This window comes from Agelaius tricolor, unplaced genomic scaffold (genome assembly GCF_023055355.1).
Source record: "Agelaius tricolor isolate 1412-34295 unplaced genomic scaffold, bAgeTri1.0.p SCAF_4, whole genome shotgun sequence".
Lineage (NCBI taxonomy): Eukaryota > Metazoa > Chordata > Aves > Passeriformes > Icteridae > Agelaius > Agelaius tricolor.
Genome location: NW_027269264.1, coordinates 51,592,521 through 51,614,395, shown reverse-complemented (window position 1 = coordinate 51,614,395; position 21,875 = coordinate 51,592,521). Strand labels below are relative to the sequence as shown.

The window sequence follows — 21,875 nt, the reverse complement described above, 5'->3', positions numbered from 1 at the left end:
TTTTCACAAAATTGGTGGAATAAAGCCCAAGCTTTAAAGATGCGGCTTGGCAGCTTTTAAAAGGGCATAAGTAAAGGCATAAAACATTGGGTGAAGTTTCCAGAGTGATTTGAGAAAGTGATTCCTAAGTGAGTTTAGAGAATTTAAAGAAGATTCTGACATTCATTTTTTGTCTCATAAAGATACAGGATGATGAGCCATTACATACATTACATACATTTAAGTGTGCTTCAGAATATATGTTATTCTGCTCCTGCAAGATTGGGGAGGGTGTGTGTGTGATTCCAGAACAAGCTCGTCTTTAAAGTAAAACTCGGGAATGTCATGTGGCAGAAGTAAGAGGGAGTTAGGAAAAGAGTTTGACATTGTAGTGGGAGGGAGGGAAGGAAGGAGCTGTTTGCTCTTTGTGGAGGAGTTCAAAGTTTCAAGAACTGTTTAGGCATTTGGAAATATTGGTCCTGTTCTGCAGACCAAAATCAGGGAGATTTGGTTAATCTGTTGACTGAGACCTGGCCATGCTTCCTGAAAGTGAGTTGGAGGACAGGTTTTACAGAGGAACCCATTCCTCTTCCTTAATATGTAAAACCATAGCAAGAGGGACAAGGTGTGCAGACATTAATGTTTGCCACAGGATCATTCTGAATCCTTTACATCCATCCTACTCTCTGCACTTCTCTGCAAGTTATCCATATCTCTCTAGGTTTCAAATCCTCTCTTCCTGGCAACTCTGGAAAAAGTTAAGTTTTTGAAGTTAATCTTAAGGATTTTTATCTCTTTTAAATATCCTATCTCTAGTCTGCTGTGTTTCAGAAGTGTCACACCAAATCCTGAAGCGAAGAGTGAGAACACCAAGCTCTGCATAATGCAGGTGCCCAGGAGAGCAGTAGGCAGGCTGGTTGCTATAACAGCTTGTAGCTGTAGAACATCTTCCATTTCAGAAAAGATCCCAAATCTCTTTATGGACTCAGTTGAGAGAAGGTAAAATGCTCTATGGACAAGTTGGGAAAAGCTGAAAGAGGCAAAGTACTGGGTTTAACTTGGTATCTAGGATAAACAGTCCTGACCTACTAAGTACTCTCTATGCATAGATGAGAAAGGCAGAGAGAGTTCTTCTGCTTATTTCTAAGCAGTCTTTCAACATCTGTGGAAGAGGGATAGCAATTTATCTCTTTTCAGTAGCAGTGGTGCAGAAAAGGAATCATGCAACATGTCTAAAAAAACCCAATGGCTTAGGAAACTTAGGACTCTGTACCCATCAACTATTGTGCTTCTGTATAGAGGACAGTTATGTTAGGTGAAGGATGAGATGACAACTGACACTCTGGACTGTGTCTGTGTGGCCTATTTTTTCTTTTGGAAATGATAGAAATGGGGAGGTTTGTCCCTATGGCTTTAATAGCCATGACTGAAGTGATCTAATTTGAGAAACATGAATGGGAAACTTTGTTGGAGTGGTCAGGCATAAAACTGCTGTGAATTGTGTGGTGAGTTTATGACACCCTTAAGATTTCTCAAGACACCAGAGGTACTTGCTCTATATTCTTATCAGAAAATAATTTCCCTTGCAGTGTGAAACTGCTTTGCATATCAAGACTCATCTTTCTTGGGAACTTTATCAGTTATCTTAAGGAAAAAATAATGGCTAATATCAAGACTGCTGTTGGGGTAATCCTGGGACAGCTTTAACTTTGCAGAAGGCTTTTTTATTGAAAAAGGAGGAGTGGTTATATTCTAAATCTTTTTCACCTGCCACCCTAATACTTAATAGGATTCAGACTGAGGCAGTTTATATTGCACTATGATTCCAAAATGCAGATTCTTCTTATTTCTGGAGGTTTCTAGGAAAGGATTGGACAAAAAACATTAAACGCTTTATGTATGCCATGCATTTTGGTAGCTGGTTGGATGAGCTGACCCCGCAGGCTCCATTTCAGAGTAATTGGTGTGAATTGACAGTTCTGTGATTCACCTGAAACTGCTAGGTAGCCAAGAGTGCTGCTCTCAGTTTTCAGAGTTGAACAGAAAATATGGTTTGCATGACTAATATGCTTATCTAGATGTTACTTCCTGCAACAAAACTTTCAAATGCATAGACTGATTTTTATTAAATATCAAAATGGTTTCCTGTGTATATGTTTATTTATCAAAATAATGGAGTAATTTGCCCAATTTTCCAATACAAATAATCTTTCCTTTCTTCCCCCCACTTTTATTTCAATGACAAATGTCTAAGTTCATCATCTCCCACCATCTATAAAGATTTCTGGGGGCTTTTTTTTTCCTTTTTTTCCCCTCCTCTTATTTTCCTTACATTTTCAGTAGTAGAAGTTCGCTTTCAATGTAAGTTGAAATGTATGATCTTTGGAAAAAAGGAAGCCAGTCCTGTTTTAGAACACGGTGGTCTCTGAGATGCCTGGTAAATCACTGCACTGCAGAGGAGGATTTAGGTTGACAGAATGCAGCCTGGAACACAGGACTGGGGGGAAATTCTGGCTCATCAGGATCTGTTCCCTACCATTGCAGACAACCACATCACATAATCCCTTTCATAACTTTATCGAGCCTCATCTTTAAACTAATTAGGTCGTTTGCTCTCACTATCCTTGTTGGAAAGCAGTTCCAGAGCATCGCTCCTCTGATGGTTGGAAACCTTTTACTAATTCCCAAATCAAATTTATTCATGGTCAATTTATACTTATTTGTCCTTGTGCAACATTGTCCTTTATTTTAAATGCTTCTTTTCTCCTTGATATTTACTGTGGGGATGTAGCTAGCAATCCTATCTATGTGGAGCTTTTTTCCATTTTGCCAACCAGACAGAGCAAGCTCTTATTTCTTGCATAATACAGGAATTTGGTAATATCTCTCTGGCTCCAGGTATTGTATTCCACCTTTTGGAATACAGGTGTGGGGAATGGTACCCACTCTTCATGCTGGGCCCTCCTAACAGCTTTGCTAATGGACATGGTACTCTTTTCCCTGATTTTTGAACATTCTTCTTGACATTCTTCTTTGGCTTTTAATACTGGAAAAAAACATTAGAGCAACACACTGAGGTTAAGCCACTCTCCTTTCCCTTTTGCACATGAAGAAAGGGATGCAATCACACCTTAAGCAAACAGCTGGGAACAGGGACACCCCTGGGTGTGAATTTCAAAGCGTCACAACACGTCCTGTCACACAAAGCCCACTAGATGACCGCCAGCTTTCCAAGCAGTCTCCAAATTTGTGAAGACTTACATGAACCTTGAATGCTGACCAAAACCAGAAAAAACAGTAGCTGCAAGGTGCTCCGTCTTTGTCCTTCCATCACAATGTGATACACAATGCAGAACCATGTGTAAGGGGAAAGACCGGTTTCGTGTAGTTCCTCCTGGAGTGTGCGTGAGCAGCAAATAAAGCCCTCACAAATGGAGTTCTTCTGGGGACACAAAGTTCCATGAGTATGCAGGAATCATAGCCAAAGGGGCAGTGATATGGCTGCAGGGCATCCGCTCAAAAACTGTGAAAGTCTTAGACATGGAAATGCAGAGCGGTTGAAAGACTTTGTGGATGCCTGGCAGTGCTCCATGGAGGGCAAAGACAAGAGGTAGAGTAACACAGCCATTAGCTAGTCCAGCGTGTCAGCAGGTTGTCACTGAGGAGGGTTTTTCAGCAGTTGGACAGAGCTGACCATGAGTCATCAAATGCCGTGTTAAACTGCGATGTAAAACTTCTGCTTGAGCTGTCGATGCTTAATTTTATCTGTTTAGCTGTTAAGCTTGGTAAGGCAACTTCAAACTGCAGCATGCATCTGCAAAACATGTCATCATCGTCTTTGGGCATGGAATTCTTATGGCATGCATCCTGGTGAGAAGCAATTCTGAAATATTTTTGTAGAGAGAGGAGAGGGAGAAAACAAAATACTGCGCGATTAGGGTCTGAGTTGTGCGAAGAAGTGCTGCATGAGTGTCAGGGCTTGGGAGGTGGGCCCTTCAGAGACATCCAGCACCTTTGCTACTTAGTAATAGCTGGATAAGAAGCTTCTGGGTTAGCCTCTTTTGTCCCTTTTCCAAGGAAAGAATTTCTGCTGCTTTAGCTATAACATAACATTCTGCATATCCTGATAAACTCAATCTGTTGCAATTAAATCATATGGTGATCACATGACATGTTTTAATTCAGATGAAGAATTGTTTCAGTTGTACTGGACAAAGTGGCTGCAGGGATATATTTTTATGGGGATGCTGATCTGCTAGGATCTGTACAAGAGTGCAACAAAGACAGTCCAGTGAGAGAAGCTAAAAAACAAGGAACAGAAAAATAGTGCGCAATCATATAACTAATATCTTCTATAAAGCATGCATATATTAACATAGTTTTGCTACAGAGGCAATTTAAATTCTGCTGTTTCCTGTCTTCTAATTTCCATTTTAAAAAAATATTACCTCAAAATCTTGTATTTTCACATTTGAAAATGTAAGGATCTTGCAGAGATTTTATAGTCCTTGTCTGAGGGAAGGTGGGGAAGGGGTGAATAGAGAGTCTGTAAGGTTTCTTTTTTTCTTCTGGGGGTCAGAGAAATATTATTTAACATTCCTGTGGGTATTATCCCATTATCATGTAGAACATATTATCATGAGAAATTTGGTTTATCAGCAGAGGTAGATTAGAGAAGAAATTCTGTGATAAATTAGTTCCCTATTGAGCAATGTTGTTTTACAGGAACCAAAATATTTGAGAAATGCTTCAACACAAAGCTTCTGCCAGCTGTTGTACCTGGATCTCGAATATTTGGGTCTGTAAATGGGTTGGTAAGATACTGGAAGCCCTGTAGGGCACTTCTAAATGTATAACCTCTTGATACACCTTTTGGACTGCTCCATAAAATCAGATTATAGGTAGTTCTGGAAGTAGAGTCTTATAATTATTGCTTTTAAGACTGAAGCTTACTAGCCAGGGGTCTACTACTTTTTCTGGAAAACTTACTATAAATGATAAGAAAACCCTCAAAACAAACAGTCAAGCACCCTTAAATCTGTTTACAGGGAAAAAAAACCAAACCAAAATAAACCAACCAAACAAACGAAACCCCAACACAAATAGAAATATTAAATATATTAAAATATATTTAAAAATGGCTGTGGAAAACGACAGATTTGGTTTCATCAAGTGATTACTGAATATGCAGAGATCACATTTGGACCAGAAGTCCCTGACCACAAGGCTGAAATCTGAGGAGAATACCCAGAGGAGGCATGATGCGCATCCTCTGCTTATAAGAGGCCAGGGCCTCTGCTTCTGTCCCCCATTGGAATGAGGACATTGAATAAGGTGGACTTTGTCTGATCTAGCACCATTGTCCTTATATAATGTTCTAGTCCACTACTTTTGAGGGCAACAGTAGCTGTTCTTTGGGATTTTTAAACTCATTAAACTCTACTCTCCTACTTTCTGACATCAGCAGGGATTCTCCAGTGAGTTTTAGCCTCCCAGAGACGCTCAGCAGCTGGCTCACTATTTTTAGCTTTCCTGACAGAAAAAAAAAAAAATAGTAAAATGTAACAACATCTTTGATGTGTGTCTGCTTTCAGGCATCCACTATCCACTGATTCATTGACTGGTAACAGGGAAAAATTTGGTAGGTCACTGTATTCATGAGGTAGCCTAGAAAGTTTCTTTCATCTGTCTTTTAATGTCTTGGTCAAAATGGCTTCCAACAGTCTCTTTTGAGGAGTCTGCTCTACAGTCTGAATACTTCCCCACTGGGAGCTATTTGCTGGTACTGTGTTGGTAGAGACATGCCTTTCTGTTCATTTCTGGCCTAGAGCTTCTCAATCTATACTAAAATATCAAGCAAGACGTCATATTAAACTTTTATTAAAAAAAAAATCCAGGAAAATCATGATAGGTTGTGTGTGTATGTGTGTGTGTGAGAGAGAGAGACCGATTCTCAGTTTTTTCCCTGAAATAAATCTCTACAAAATAAAAAAAGAATTATATCACTCAGGAAAATTTGGTGACTGGCTGACTGCACAGCTCTGTCCAACCCCTTGAAAATTACTGGCAATTGCCCAGCTGACCATGGATGGAATGGTGCTTTAATGCAAATTTTATCACAGTCAGTTGACATTCTGATTTCTTTTTACCAAGAAAGGCTATTGAAACTCTTTCCTCAAAAAATGGGCTTTTTCTTGGGTTAGACAATGTATTAAGCTTCTGGATAGAATCATTAAAGTTAGAAATAGGGAGAAGGGGGAAAATGAAGGCCCTCTGAATGCATTTGCTCTTGGATCAGTATTAGCTTTTGTTTATGGTTTCAAGTCACTTAAGTAATAAAAGTTCCATGAAGGACTGATTTGTTCTAATGGCTGGAAGAGACAGTTAGTAATGTTTACTTTTACCTTCTGTAGGGTCATAAACATCCATCTCATAGCTTGCAATTGTCCTAAATGGCACAAGAATGTGTGGCTGTGATTCTCTTCCAGGGTTGCAAGAATTTCTCTCTCCTTATGCCTTTTATCAGACTAAGGAGACAAAAACCTTACAGAACAGTCAGATGGAACAGTGACAAAAAAAGGTGTTGGAAAATTACTGAGTTAAAAGTTTGCACTAGAAGGTCCCTCTGCCTTTCCATGCTGATTTAACTCTTCCACCTTTTCCCTTCCTGCCTTTTCTCCATCCCTGCCCTCAACACACGCAGACATAGACACCCCTCAATCATGCTTAAGAGATTATTCCACTATTGCCCTTGAACTTGTATGATCTGGAAAACCACAGGTTATGTGGTCATGCACTATCCTCACACAAATAAATGCCAATAAAAATTAAATTAAATCTATTCCAGACTAACAGGTTGTTTAGATGCAAAAGCCACTTTGAGGCTGAGAGGGAGGAACAAACACCAATATTCTGAATAATTAGGAAGCATTCCTAAAGCTCAGGAAAAATGTTCCAATGTTGAATTTCCTGTTGTTACCTCCAGTTATTGTTCCCTGGTATCACCCTGAACAACTTTTCTCCAATCTTTGTGTTTATACCTTCAAGATTTGCAGCCTGTTACCAGCCATCCTCCTGAGCCATCATTTACCCAAGTCATACACATTTAGTTAATCTTCTCTCATAAGTCAGTCCTCCCAGTCCATTACGAATTTCTATTACTCATCTCTGAAATTCATCTTTTCTTTTCCATTTTTTTCCCTTCCATGTGTTTCTGAACAGTTTTAGGTGATTAGAGCTGACAGGATCATTTTAGATGTGGGTTTTCTATTGGCACCAAAGGAAGGGGGTGTCTGATCTGGACGAGATATACACACTATTGTGTATGATATTGCCCACTGTCATCTGAAAATGTCTTTTGACATTACTGCCTTTCAGCTTTGTTGGTCCTGTTGAACATTCTTCTGTGGCTATTCTTTACCTGTATTTCCAGAAATGAACCATGCAAGGTTCTAGGCATGGCTAATCCTCCCCAGCAGGGATTCAGGTGACTGATCATTCTATTAAGGCGCTCAGCACCCTCTAGGATCTGTTGCAACTTATTCTCCATTCCTCTTGATGTGTGAAATCTTCCTTGCTGGACTGTTTAAATTTAATATCAGAACTTCTGCTTTGCTAGATAGTTCTTCTACAACTGACATTTATCATGCATGTTCCTCCTGCCAGCCCTCAGTGTTTTGTGGTCTACACTGTTCATCATAACATGAGTTCAGTTCTCAAAGCAAAAAAATTTCTGCAATAAGCTGTTTCAAATGTTTGATAGAAACAATTTACTATATACTCAGCATTCACTAATTTTTAAGTTGATCAACAAAAATGTGATCAAAATATGTCTCTGGTAGTTGATTACTACACACTTTTCCTTCTGTTCTCTACGTGTCAGGAAATTGTACCTCCTTTATTACAGCCTGACAAGAGCCCTTTTTAAACCTAGTGCACTGAAGCTTTGTAAATTGCACAGATCTTGTTTTAATTAAATTCACTGTTTCTTTTTCACCTCAAAGATTACATCCTTATACCTTTTGTAAAAATCTGAAGTCTTAGACTTAAATTCACACAGTTTGTCTTAAACTTGCTACCCAGGAACTTTGTCCCACAGTAGTGGATGGGAAAATGCAGCTGGATACAAGACATAACAGTGTTTTCCCAGGTTTCCATTTTGAGACAATCTACTGGATTATATTTATAATAATTTATATATAAATAATTTACTGGATTACATACTGGATAATATTTGTGAGTCTGCTCAAGAATATGCTCATGTTCAAGAAAAACAGACTGATAGGTGCTCATAGCTTTAGGTAGGGTCTTGAGAGGTTTTGCGTTCAAGTTTGACCTTTTCTACAAACTCTTTGTGTTGCTTTGGACAGGTGGTTAAATCTTCATTCAGTCCCTGCTTGCCTTGTCTAGGTTCCTAAGTTCCCTATGCATCAGCCAGGCTCTTAAAGGAAGCTTGTACCGCAAAAAGATGGCTCAACTTGGAGATTTTTGCCAGAAAGGCAGTGGAGGACCTTGCCCTTGGGACAAACCTCTCTTCCTTTGTGTTATAGCTGATTGATAGGGCCTTTGAGAAGCCCTTTTCATCTTTCTCCTGCCATGATCCCAGAGCACCTCATCTCACTTCCCTTTCTCTCTCATGCACACACACAGGCTGTGCCTCATGGTTCTCAGCCCTAAGCTGATAGAGGTTTGTTGATTAAGAAGATTACTTCATCCCTGGAATCTTGCAGATGAACTTGATCCTACTTCATACCATTCCACTACCTATACTTAAAGAACAAGCCAAATTGAGAAAGAGGGATAAAGAGAAAGAAATAGGTGATAAGAGACAATACTTATTTGCTTCCAACATCTCTTGGAGGATAGAAGAAGCTATTCAAAGTCAAAACATATGGAAAACAGCATCTGGTTATGGGAGCTTGGATGTTAATTGTTCTGACAGCTGAAATTTGTCTCCAGAAATCTCATGAAGCCAGCTGGTATTGTAGAGTTTTCTCTGGCTCATATTGTGACTCTTACAAGTTTCTGGAGACTTCTAGTCTCAGGGTGATCATCTTGTAGGAGCAGCTGCTGCTTAAAGATTTTCATTTCTATATCAGCTGGAATCAGGAAATACATTTTTTGTGGGTTTGGATTTGCTTTTGTAACAAAAAAAAAAATCCTAAGGTGGCTTTGGATGCTCTTCCCTAAATTCAAACTTTACAAAAACTTGTGGAACTTAGCAGAGAGGTTCTGATGTTGTCCAGTTTACAGCCCTTGCATATGTGGTGTGCAGAAAAACTCACTAACTGTGGGTAATAAGGCTGATTTTGAGAGGTATCCTAAGGTTCCATTTTGAATCTGAATTTCCTGAATCAAAAAATTGTGGGCTGGCAAACTTGGTAAGAGCAATATCTCTCTAGAGATAATTACAATAGTTTGTTTCTGAATGGTCTAGGCGTTGTCTAATAATAGTTCTTTTCTGCAGTTGTCTCAGTGCCTTTTTCTTTCAACCTTGAGCTGGAAATGTCAGAAATCTATATTGACACTTGTGCCCTGTCTGAGAGAATAAAGAATATGAGGTTGTTTAGAGAGCATACAAGTCTGTATTTAGAACAAGCTACTTACATGTTTCTGAGACAAAAGCATAAATAACTAATCATTTGATGATGCTATCAACAAGATGTTTGCTGCATGGGCATGACATTTTTTAAGGGCGAAAATACCAACTTTTTTATGCAAAAGTACAAACACATTTCCTGCACATAGACTTGATGTTATTTTCCAAGAAATGTCTGTTCCTCATCCTTGTGAAAGATAATGAGCAGTAAAAGAAAAAAAAGGAAAAGAGAAAAAAAAACCCCAAATCAAACCCACTCTATATAGATGCAGAAAAGAAAGGCTTGGACAAAGCTGTAAGTAGCAGAGTCATCTAATTAGTTTAGAGATGTTTTTGCTTTAGCTTTATTTTGCTAAGATTCAAGACATTCAAAGTGATTGTTGTTTAACAGTAGCATAACCTCTGGAGACTTAGATGAGCATTCTTGAAGAAGTCTCTCCAAAAGAAGTGAATCCAAAAATCAAAACAAAATGAAGTGGAGGAAAAGTTTCCAAAAGAGCTAAATGTTTTAGAAAATCCACTGAGTTATTCATATGCTGCTAACAATAGAAAGAACTCAAAAAGCAGGACCCAGAACAGCAGGTACAAAGTCTAATTAATGCATGTAGTCTAAGGAGGTTTAACCCATAACATTCTGAATTTAAGTGTTACTGTTTCAACAGCAGGATTATATTCTCCTTTCTTTCACAAATGAATCACAAGACTCAACCCCCCCTAAATTTCTGTATTTTTTCTTTATCACCTCACTGCAAACAAGAAATCTTGACGATTTCAAGCTATTTTTTTTCCTGAGTCTGTAATGTAAAATGGATAACATAATTATGTTGGATTTTCTTTGAAGTAATAGGTTGAAGTGAGTCAAGCTTAGAGATGATCAGGATTTTAACTCAAACTTGATGCATCATTATGGAGTAGAAGGTGGAATCTACTTACTCTCACATAAGTGATCTCCAGAGTTCAAGACTTTTTCATCAATGACAGAGTTTTGAAACACTGGGAACACTCTTGCTTGGTCCAGAAGAACACTTGACTATTATTTTCACTTGAATATCTGTCTTTCCTTATTTTAAATAAAAAGCATGCCCTAATTATTAGGGCCTGAAGGCCCTATCTTGACTTACAACAAGGAGTACACAGGTATTAGGCAACAAATGAGAAATAATTGGCTGCTCTGTTTAAAAGTAAGTTTTCTACTGTAACTCAAAGCATCAAATATTTCCAGGCCTTATTGGGCACACTAGCATTCTCTGTGGAGGACAGCTATCTTAACCAGTAATCTACATTCTGATTTCTTTAATGGTGAGCCTATTCATGGACCATTTCTTGTGTGTATTGAAATTGGACACCTGCACTGGGGAGAAAATGTTCTGGATAGTCAGAATTGCAGAAACTTGAGCAGCGAGTCTTCTCTTGACTTGGCTTGGATGATCAAAATTATTTCTGGAGTTTCAGGATGAAATTTAAAGCTGAAACATTGGCAGTTATAAGAGAACAGGACATGGTGCGTGGTATGTCAAATCAATGGTTCATTCTGCACCTTGCTTTAAGTGTACCAGTCAGCAAAGGATTGTTCAAAGCAACCTTGCAAGGAACTTTCAAGACCCCAGGAAAAAACATTTATGAATGAATCACAGCCAGAAACTGTTCCCCCATCCTGGGGAAGAAAGTCTGACAGATCAAAAGCCTTACAGTTTTGCAGTGGTGTGGAGGCAAAGTAACTGTGGTGTTACTTAAAAAGTAAACATGAAGCTTTGGGGGTCTGCCAGTGACAATGTGCTCTCCTGTGTCAAAGCTCTGCACCTGAGACCCTTTTTGCCTGATCCAGATTAGAGCCCAGACTACTGGCTGTCCTGGAATAAATTATTCTTGCTGTAGGATCTTGTCAGAAATGGTATCGTGGGGCTGAGAGACTCGGTGAACTATTTCGTTAAAAATTTCTATGAGAAGTTCTGACTTTTAAAAACTGATGCTTTCATTAAAAAGCTACTTGTTATCAAAAATCAGGAGAAAACCATTGTCTTTGTTGTTGAAACACACACCGACAGATGCTCAAGTCTCTGTTGTCTGCCTGTACACTGCTAAATATAATTAAACGCTGCTTACGCTGAGGACTGACTCTGATTTGGACTGTGCATATCAATGCCTCATTTTGAACTATCATAAATGCATTTTAAGTGAGCTAATATTCTGTAAATATGGTTAACTTCTGCATTTGCAGATTGCGCCTCTTAATTTGCTTTTTAGTATTGGTTCATGGATGTATATGAGTGGGTCTTTTGTATGCTTTTAACACAGAGAACCCTATCAAGTTATCTATAGCAGGAATATTACAGCATCATAATAGTTAATGGAAAATAGCATAAGAGGAAAAAGAAAATTAGCATTCCACACAGCAGGGCATTTCGGATGTTAATCTGCCTTGCAATATAATTGACAGGGAAGCTGATATCTGGGAAGATTTTTATTCCTATCTTTTTCTCTAAACAGTTAGTGTTCAGTTGTTGTGCAGCAGGGGAGATGGAGAAAAAGAAAGTTCTAGCCAAGTGAATGTTCTTTACCAGCAAAGATGTTAACTTTTGTCAGAAGGTAGTTAATCACTGAGAGAGAAACAGATGAAGAAATTGGATAAAACATTTCCAGTTCCAAAAGTCTTTATTGATTGTGTCTCCCTCAAGAAAATTCAGCTCAATCTCTGAAACCCTCAAGTGATTAAACCTTGGGCAGTCCACTGTAGACAGAGCAAATGAGAATTGTTTCAAACCCAGACATGTAGAGCTAGGATAGTTAAAGTGAAAAAAGATTTCTTTTTCACTTTGAAATCCTAGCCGGGAGACGTAACCTGAGATGTTGATTTTAAGGCAAGAGTTTTCTTAAGTATCATGATCTTTCTCTATATAACAGATCTCTGAATTTTGAAGCAATGAACTTCTTTATTTTCAGAGAAGTAGCTCTCTTAAAACATCAACCTAGAGTCTGGAAAATGGGGCACAAGTCTCTGGTCCATCACAGATAACTCGTATATCTGGGTCTAATTTTTTCAATGGTAATTAGGGCATAGAGAAATTGAGGCATCACTAAATGAGATGCTCAGACCTGTGACCAGTTGAGAGTTCCTATATTTTTTTTTCCCAGTGATGTAAACTTTTTGGTCTCAAGCCAGCTTCTCTAGAAGACTGTAGCTGTTCTCAAGCTGCAGCGTGACCCAAGGTATGCAGAATTACTTACCTCCTCCATTCTCAGTACACAGCATGAGGGTCTTGGAGAGTTGTGTTTGGATTGCAGTTTGTTTTCTGAAAGTCCACAGTGGTCTGCTGGAGTAAAGCCCTTGGTTTCTTTGCTTTGGGGTTTTAGGCTGTGAGGTACCCTAAATATGGTAGGGGAAAAAGTAGGCACTATCAGCTGATCTGTGTTCTTTCTTCTGTTACAGAAGACTGTCTTGTTCACTAGTTCATGTGCTGTGAAGGATTCTAGCATAACACAACACAGGAAGGCCAGTTAAGGAAATCCTCACTGTTAACTAATATATTTGTAACTAAAAGCGAGAAGGTATTTGACTCAAAGAAGAAAAACCAACAAAAAACTGACAGCCTTGTGGAAATTTTATCTTTTTTTGGGCAATGATTCTGATTTTAGTTACACTCACAAGTATTGGAAAGGCTGTAGTTTCAGAAGTTATCACCTGTCAGCAGAGCTGTGATGACTGGTTGAGTGCATACGCTATAGTCACAAAAGTTTGTGAATTAAAAATTGGCTTAGATCACTCGAGCCAGCCTTCTCAATCCCTAGGGTTATCCTAACTGTTCTGGATTATTGTGGCTGAGGTGAGCATCTTGGCCAAAAACTGTTCCAAGAGAGGCAATGTATTAGGGTTGAAATCCCCAATGTAATATCACCACTTAGTTCCAACTTCCCTGCCTGTCCACCTTCTGCTAGACCAAGGCACCAAACCTCATCCAACCCAGCCTTGAACATTTCCAAGGATGAGGCATCTGCAACTTCCTTGGGCAACCTGCTACAGTGCCTCATCAACTTCACAGTAAAAAATTTCTTCCTAATATCTGATCCAACTCTACCCTCTTCAAGTTTTTAGCCACTTTCCCCTTGTTCTATCACTTCATGGCCTTGTAAATAGTCCCTCTCCAGCTCTCTTGCGGCTCCTTCAGTTAGATGTCCCCAGAGCTTTCTTTTCCCCAAGCTCAACAAACTCAACTCTCTCAACTTGTCTTTACAAGAGGGGTTCCCCAGGCCCTCTGATCATCTTTGTGGTCTCTTCTGGACTCTCTCCAGCAGCTCCACATCCTTCATAAGTTTGTGACTCCAGAAATGAAAGCAGTACTCCAAGTGGACTCTCACAAGGGTAGACTAGAGGGGAAAATCACCTCCTTCAACTTGATGGACACAGTTCCTTTGCTGCAGCCCAGGACATGGTTGGCTTTCAGGGCTGTCTGTGTGCAATGCTGAGATCAACCAACATTGCCAAGTCCTTCTTGGCAGGGCTTCTGTCAATACATTCTCTGTCCAGTCTGTATTTATGCTTGAGTTTGTCCCAAAATGGGTAAAAGACTTTGCATTTGGTCTTGTTGAACTTCACAAAGTTTGCATGGGACCCCTTTCCAAGCCTGTCAAGATCCCTCTGGATGGCATTCCTTCCCTCCAGAGGGTGGAATGCCCCTCTGGCAGTTTCTGTTTCAAGGTAAACCTATTGAAGGTGCACTGAAACCCAGTGTCCATGTTGCCAGCAAAGATGTATAACACCACCAGTTCAAAAACCAGATCCTGAGAAACAGGAGCACCACTTGTCATTGCTTGTCATTGTGAGAACTCACACATTGAGCCATTGGAAGCAACCCTTTGAGTGTGGCTATCCAGCCAATTCCACTAGCCCATCCCTGAAATCAATTTTTCTCCATTTTAGAGACAAGGATGTTTTGTGAGACAGCATCAAATGCTTTTCACAAATCCAGGCAGATGGTGTCAGTTGCTTTCTCCTTTTCCACCAGTGCCTTGTAGAAGGCCCACAAGTTTGCTAGGCACAATTTGTCATTTGGGAAGCCATTTTGACTGTCACTAAGTACAATCCTTATTTTCCATGTAGCATGTTTTCCAGGAGTCTCTGCTCCATGATCTTACCCAACATGGTCTGTAGTTCTCTGGCTCTTTCTAGTTTCTCTTTGAAAAATAGGGATTTTTTTCCTCTTTTCCAATTAGTGGGTACCTTGCTGGTCTCCCAGACATGAGGGACAGGGGCTTAGCCATTTCACCTGCCAGTTCTCTCTGGACCCATAGATTCACCTCATCAGATTCCATGGACCTGTGCATTTCGAGGTTCCTTAGATGGTCTCAAGCCTGATCTGCTAAAGTGGGTTTTTGTCCATTCTCCCAGGTCCTGCATTTGCCTTCTTCAACTCAGGCTGTGTGACTGGCTTTCAGTTTTCAGTATTATTTTGTTCAGTTCACAGTGTGTCTCCTGACAGTTTTGCCCCCCAGGCTTGTGCAAAATCTTCTGAAGACTTGCTATGAAGTTGAAGTTGCCATAACCACAATCATTTTCCATCTGTATCTCATACAATTATTATTTGCGGTATTGAATTCTCTGGAGATAAAATTTAAGTAGAGCTTTTGTAATTTCTTTTCCATCTCAAGCTTTTGTTTTTGTTTCCCACCATCTCTTTAACAATCCTGTTTCCCTGGAGACAGCTTGATATGTCCTCATGCTTCCAAGAGATAGGTTAATAGGTTAATAGGCAGGTGGGAGTTTCCAGATGTTTATGTGCTTGCCCAAAAAGCTGTCCACTGGTAGCAAGTGAAGAGCTGGAAAGATACAATCCAAACACAGTCTTTTTTAACTGATTGACTTATGTCTGGAATGCATGAGAAAAACAGAATTAAAATTAGGAGCAGTTTGGACGGAGCCCTTCATTATCAAATAGTCAATTAGAACTTTTTGTTCAAATTCTGATATAATTCACAAACACTGTACTGACTGAGTCATTACCACCCATAGAAGTGGGAGATAGAAATAATGCATTGCTTCCACACCATCTTTACTTAAGAGATATGTTGAGAATGGGCAATTCAAAGGGGATGGATGGTGCAAATGTTTTGTGATGGAATGTGAAGCCTTCCACCCAGAAGTCATGTTCACACCCAGACCAAACTGCTGATGGCAAGTGAGCAGTTAAGTTGAGCTACTTAGGAGTTCACTATGAAAAATCTTTTTTTTTCCCAGTGAAATAAGTGATTCTGTACACAATCATGAGGTTCAGCAGGGAAAATTGATTGTTCTAAAATTTTGTTCCATCTGGGAAATCAAAATGAAATGAAGGAAAAAAATCATATTAAAAAAAAAACACCTTTTTTTTCCCATTTTCTTTTCTCTGAAAAAAAAAAACCAACACAACATAGCTGCTCCATATGACATTATTTCAAGACAGTTGTTTGGGATGCTGTATTCAATAGTGTTAATCTGAGTGTCTAGTGCTGTATTTTCTAAGCAACATTCTCCAGGAAGGAAGAGCCCTTTGGAGGGGTCATATAGAGGCACACTGAAAGTGGTAGCCTTGGAAAAGTAACACCTGAAAGAGGTTCTCATTCCTTTAAACATCACAGTACAAAGTAGAGATCAATTTTGGTTTCAGGGAGGCAGGCAGGATGGTGCAAGAAAGAGTATTTCCTTTCATCCTAATAGATAAGTATTGTTTTATAAAAGTTCTCGTGTTTTTGAAAAAAAAATTATTATTTTAGCTGATGGCTAATGCTGCATATGTGACTTACAGAGCAATCTTGTGGTAAGGAAAGGGAAGACAAAAATTCCCCATGAGCTGTCCTTTTCAAGTTCAGGTTTGAGGCCTGCTATGAACATTAATCTCTACTTTATTTCATTTGGCCACTGCTGGGATGGAACTTCTTACAGTCTCTAAGAAACCAAGCCTTACTTAAAATAAACAAGATATTATTTTTCATAGAGATATTGCTTTTTACCCAACATGTGTGGGATAGATTGTAATTCATGTGCATGATATATGAATGAAAAGGGAAAAAGAAATGCTTCCACAGAGCATACATTTTGTCTCTGGAAAACAGGAGGGTTTTTTGTCTGATCATACGAGATAGTAGCTTTCTTTTCAATTTCAAAGTGTTTTAGCTCATAACAGTGTGTTTGTTATATCAGTAATGATTGGATTCATTCTGAGTACTATTTTGGGGAGTTTGGTACTTCTACCACTTTTGAAACAGCTTTGGAGAGAACTCAGTGGAGGTTTCTCCCTGGTGAGAACTTGCCTCCACACACAGGATGGGTCTTGGGTGGAAAATACCCACTTTGAGAGAAGAGTTGTCTCCTGCTTACTCAGCCTGAATTACAGGCATGGTACTATAGGAGTAGGACATTGCTACCCTGAACTGTCATCATGGCAATCACAATGAGGAGAAAAATATAGCTATCATTATGAGAGCTTTACACTGCATAGTTTATCTCTATAACAGTGTGCTATGATGTGCCTAATTAGACTGTATCAGCTGCTCCACGTCTGCTGCTAAAGGGAGACTTTCTTATTGTATCTAGTAAACAGAGAGCTCTCAGCCTGTGATTTAGCACTGAAATTAAATTTAAGCATAGTTTCCCATTTGATTATCAGGCTATGGGTGACTTTTAAGGATCCTTTCCAATCCATTATTTCTGCTAGCTGTAAACACTTTGCCAGAGGAAGTTTCTTCCTCTTCTTTGGTGGATACAGACTAACTGAAAACTCATCAATTTAAAGTTAGAAGGGAACAAATCAAAATAATTCCAAGCATGCAAACTTTTGATGATGTTCAGTCTCCTTCTTTGACTGTTAGCTTCTGCATCTGAGTCTCAGTTATTGAGACATAATAAATGTGATTGATTTGAATAAACAGAAAGTAAGAAGACCTCCAGAAACTAATACAGGACAAGAAATTGTGAAAAATCATTCTTTTTATTCTTTTTCATGCCATATTATAGCTTCATTGTGAGAGGAGTATGGTGACTTCCACAGGACAATCTTTGATAAAAAAATGTAAATTTATAGAAAAAAATCCTATTTTCTTTAATGCACTAATCTATCAAAAGCATGTAAAAGTGTGTATTTCTTCAGTGATATTCTCTAAGGAAAAAATTTGGAAAAAACTGAACATTGCACAGACAAAATGCTCACAGTGGCAATTAAAAAGAAGTTTACAGTCTACTGTTTACTCACCTGCTACGTACTTTATATATTCTTGGGAAGAGGGTGGGTGGGTCAAGATGAGGTTATGGGACCTCTTTGTTTCTTTGGTAGTCTCTCTGTACTTGTGCTACTCTTGAAAGACATTCTCAGTTTGAGGGACATGCTGCCTGAACCTTGAAAGATATGATACCTCCATTTCAAGGAGCTGGAGACATTCTGTAGTAATTTCAGAGAAAATGTCTTCTGCATAACAAGCATATTTTTTGCTGCAGGAACTGGCAGGTTTTCAGTATACTGCAGTAAGAAGAAATAATTTGATCACATCAGACACACAAATGGAGTAAGATATTGCAACATTTTTACGGGAAGGGAAGCATAGAGGTGGGGAACAAAAACACAGGAGGGTTCTACTTTGACAGGGCTTTAGGCTTTGTAGTTGATAAATTAATCTTTGGAAGAATCAAAGATGTAACCCATTGGTGTATCTCTCAAGTTCAAGTGATCTGTGGGTCAGGGATGTTTTGTAGTGATTGTTTGGGCTTTGGCATGGTTGTGTTTGTAACTGGAAGCCACTGAGTCCTTGCAGCAGCCAGAGTGGGGAGGTGGATTTATGATGTGATGCAAAAAGAGCAACGAGTTTTTGGTGCAGGTCAGGCTAAACAATAGAAATTTTCCTCTGCAGTAGGAAGTTCCAAGTCCTTGTATGCCCTTTGCTTAAAGCACCTGGTAGGAAAGAAAGGTGTGAGACCTTTCAGCATACGGCAGCAAGGGTCTTGTTCCTGCTGGAGCAGGGGTGGGATCTCATGCCCCTCCTGGCCATCCTGTGGAACCTTTGAGATCCCTAATCCTGTGCAGCATTCTGTGGCTGAAACATAAGCATGTCTTCAAGGAAAAATAAGCACTCACAGGTACACTGTTGCTCACTTTCCACCAGGGCTCAGAGGAAGCTTTGATAGCTTCATTTCTTGACTTTTACTACTGACACACTAAGGAGGGAATTTTATGATTGGTTTACTGGGAATGGGATGATGGCCGGAAAGTGGTTTGCTCTATGTCTCAATTTCAGAAGGATCTTCTCTGAAATAGTGCTCTTACAGAGGTTTTTCTTGTTCTTTGCAGGCTGTGCCTTCCTAACATACTGCGAAAGGGAGTCTGCTCTAAAGGCCCAGAGCGCACTGCATGAACAGAAGACACTGCCAGGGGTGAGTCCAGACTGATAACATTTCCTTTTTTTTTTTTTTTTTCTTTTCTTTTAAATCTAAGAAACGGGTTACATATGGTGTTCTCATCTCATGTTTGGAAGCAGAGAGTCTCCGTTTGTTTGGATGATTCAGTATTTGCATTGTGCTAATAAAACCAAGATACCACCAACCCAACCAAATGGTTCCCATGCACAAAACTAAAAGCTTTTTGCCTTTACTGGGAGTCAGGAAAACAGAAATCAACTGTTTACGGACTGGATTCTACCAGCCTAACTCAGCTGAGAGCTTCTTTAGGATTCTGACCACTACAGAATGTTAGTTGTCCTCACCAGGTGCTTCCTCTCACTACTTTTCTTCTCTGAAGCAAGGTTTGGCAGCAAGTAATCAAGAAACAGATCACATTATTGAGTTATCACAGAATGAAAACATATTCCTGATGACAAAGTGGTTTGACTCAGTTACTTTAGTATTCAAGCAGCTGAAGCAGATTGGAAAGGCGGTGAGACAAGGAGAAAAGAGAGAGAGAGGAAAGACGCACACAAGATAATGAGGAAAATTATTCACATGAGCAAGATCTAAGGTTCAGACAACACAACCAGAACTAAAAATAGAATCAGCATTATGTGGGGAAGACCTGCCCTGCTGGGATGGGTTTCTAGCTAAGTGGTTACCTGGGGGAGGGAGAGACTATTTAGATTCAGACAGAGTGCATGGATTGGGAGCAGCCAAGTGCTCCTGCAGCTGGAATGAAGCTGGTTTCACAATAACCAGGAGCCAGTGACCACATAACTAAGAGTGGGCTTCTGAGGGCTCCAGGCTGCATCTAAACTGAGAGGAAATCTATCCAAAAGTCTGTCTTTATTAGCTGGTGCTGAATGATTGATTGCTGTGTAGCAATAACCTACCTTTCCACCAGATCTAAGACACATCCCTTGCTCTGTGTTCTGAGGAAAGTGTTGATTCTGGTCTGCTTGTTTCCATCATCCTGGGTCTATTTACCTATCTCTAAGCCACCTTGCCAGTATGGAGATGCCCACGCACTTGCTCATCTACATCTATCTTTGCTTAAAAGGCCATACCTTATGCAAATATATACATACTTCATTGCCTAAAAATATTTCTGTCAGCTGACAACTCCCTCTGAATTATTTTTTTTTCCAGAAACTCCTTAGCAGCAGATTGAAAGTAACTTCAGTCTTGGGAGGGGATTTCAGTTTTTCTTCCTCCTCCCCCTTCCAATATTTTCTTTTTGCTTCTCTCTTTCCTGAATGATAAAACTGGATAGAAAAAAAAAGAGAGCGAGAATATGTTGAAGAGGGGTGTTTCAGGTAACATTTTAACTGAAATTTTCTGAAATATGCTTGAAATAAAATACATATTTATCTAAACTAGAGATGTGATGAATAGGGTGTTGTGTATTTAAAAAAGAATAACTGAAATTCCAGATTTTCCACTGAGACTGCTTGCACTTCTCATTAGGAGGAGATCATTCACTTTATGGAACTCTATCTTCTCTGTGAGTTTAAAATCTTATCCTGAAATTGTATGATGATAATGTCTTCAAGAACACAGTGGGTCAGTGAGATTGAGGACTCAGGTGTTGGAGAGGGAGGGCAAGTGATGATTTAGGATTTTTTTTCCTCTAAGTTCCTTATATGTTCACCGTTCTGATTCTCAATCTCTGTGTTAGAGACTTCAAATCACAAAAGTCTTAAAGTCAAAACTGTTTTCTTGGACAGTGGTAGAATTCAACCAGCTTTTGCATTAGGATTGAGACTTCCTTCTAAGGCTGCACCAACTAATTCTAGACTACAGGGAAACAATTTCTTCCTTGGCTCGTGAAATTTCTCTTACATATGTTCCATACTGGCCACACTGCCTCTAGAAGGCTTTTTTTTTTAAATTTCTTTACACACTTTCAAGAGACACATCAAGATCTCATTGAGCTGAGAGCAGTGAATCCTCTGTCTAAAAGAGCAACCAGGTTTCTTAGAGTTCTGAACACTGATTTTCCCATCCCTTTCATTTCCAGTTCTATTTGTCTCAGGATAAAGGTTTACTTTCCACCAGCAAACCCTCTTCATGCAGCTTTCTGCCAAGTTTCTGAACTCATCCTCTGAATGATGTCACTGTAGTTTATTTAAGGAAACCAGTCTTGTCTCTTGATAAAGTATCATGCCTGGATACTGTTTTATGGTTCCTATCTGAGTAGCAGAGAATTATTTATGACTTACCTGACTGTTCTTGATAACATGCACCAAAAATATCAACCATAGTTCATCACCATAAAATAAGAGGCAATTTTAGGGTCAGAGGTCTAAGTCCTTATTCACATAAGTTCAAAATGAGACATATATAACATCTTCTCTTGACACTCCACTGTCTGTGACACAAACAGCTCGACTGAGGAGGCATCAAAAACAATTAACAGGCATGGTATAGGAAAAAATAAATAGACTAGACTAAGCCATTCTTTCCCATTCCCCAGTAAACTGTACACTTACCTGCTCTTGCAATATTGCTGTTCATATTCTTTGCATTGTAAAACACAGAACTGAGTAATTTTTAATAATATGCACATGAATGGTAATGTATGGAAATGGTGAGGCATGAGGAGGTTTTGTCCAGATTCAGATGCCTTGCCTCTTAGCTATGTATCACTTTGTTTTTAGTGGAGTGGCTACAAGCACATATTTTACAGTAATTACTTTCTGGATGTGCTTTGTACAATGACAGAAATATGTGAAACATATTTCTATGTTATATGTAGGACATAAACTCATCTTGTGGAATAATCAAAAGACTTCCAAGCAGGTATGTGTTGATTAATAAAGTCTTTATGGCACTTTGTTTTTTGGTGGGAAGGAAACATGATACATATTTTGAAGCAACTGGATTGGAATGTAA

At 39.2% G+C, this 21,875-nt stretch overlaps 1 protein-coding gene across 16 annotated transcripts in view; it reads left to right on the top strand.

The window, feature by feature from the left end:
• The window catches only part of CELF4 (CUGBP Elav-like family member 4), a 712,244-nt gene that overhangs the window by 72,176 nt on the left and 618,193 nt on the right, over positions 1–21,875 (top strand). For all 16 annotated transcript variants that reach the window (XR_011678996.1, XR_011678995.1, XM_071425772.1 and 13 more), the window contains exon 2: positions 18,886–18,968. Coding sequence is in view for 14 of the 16 variants with exons in the window: in XM_071425772.1 (XP_071281873.1) it covers positions 18,886–18,968 (83 nt within the window). In the remaining 2 variants the exon portion in view is untranslated. The remainder of the gene's footprint in view (positions 1–18,885; positions 18,969–21,875) is intronic.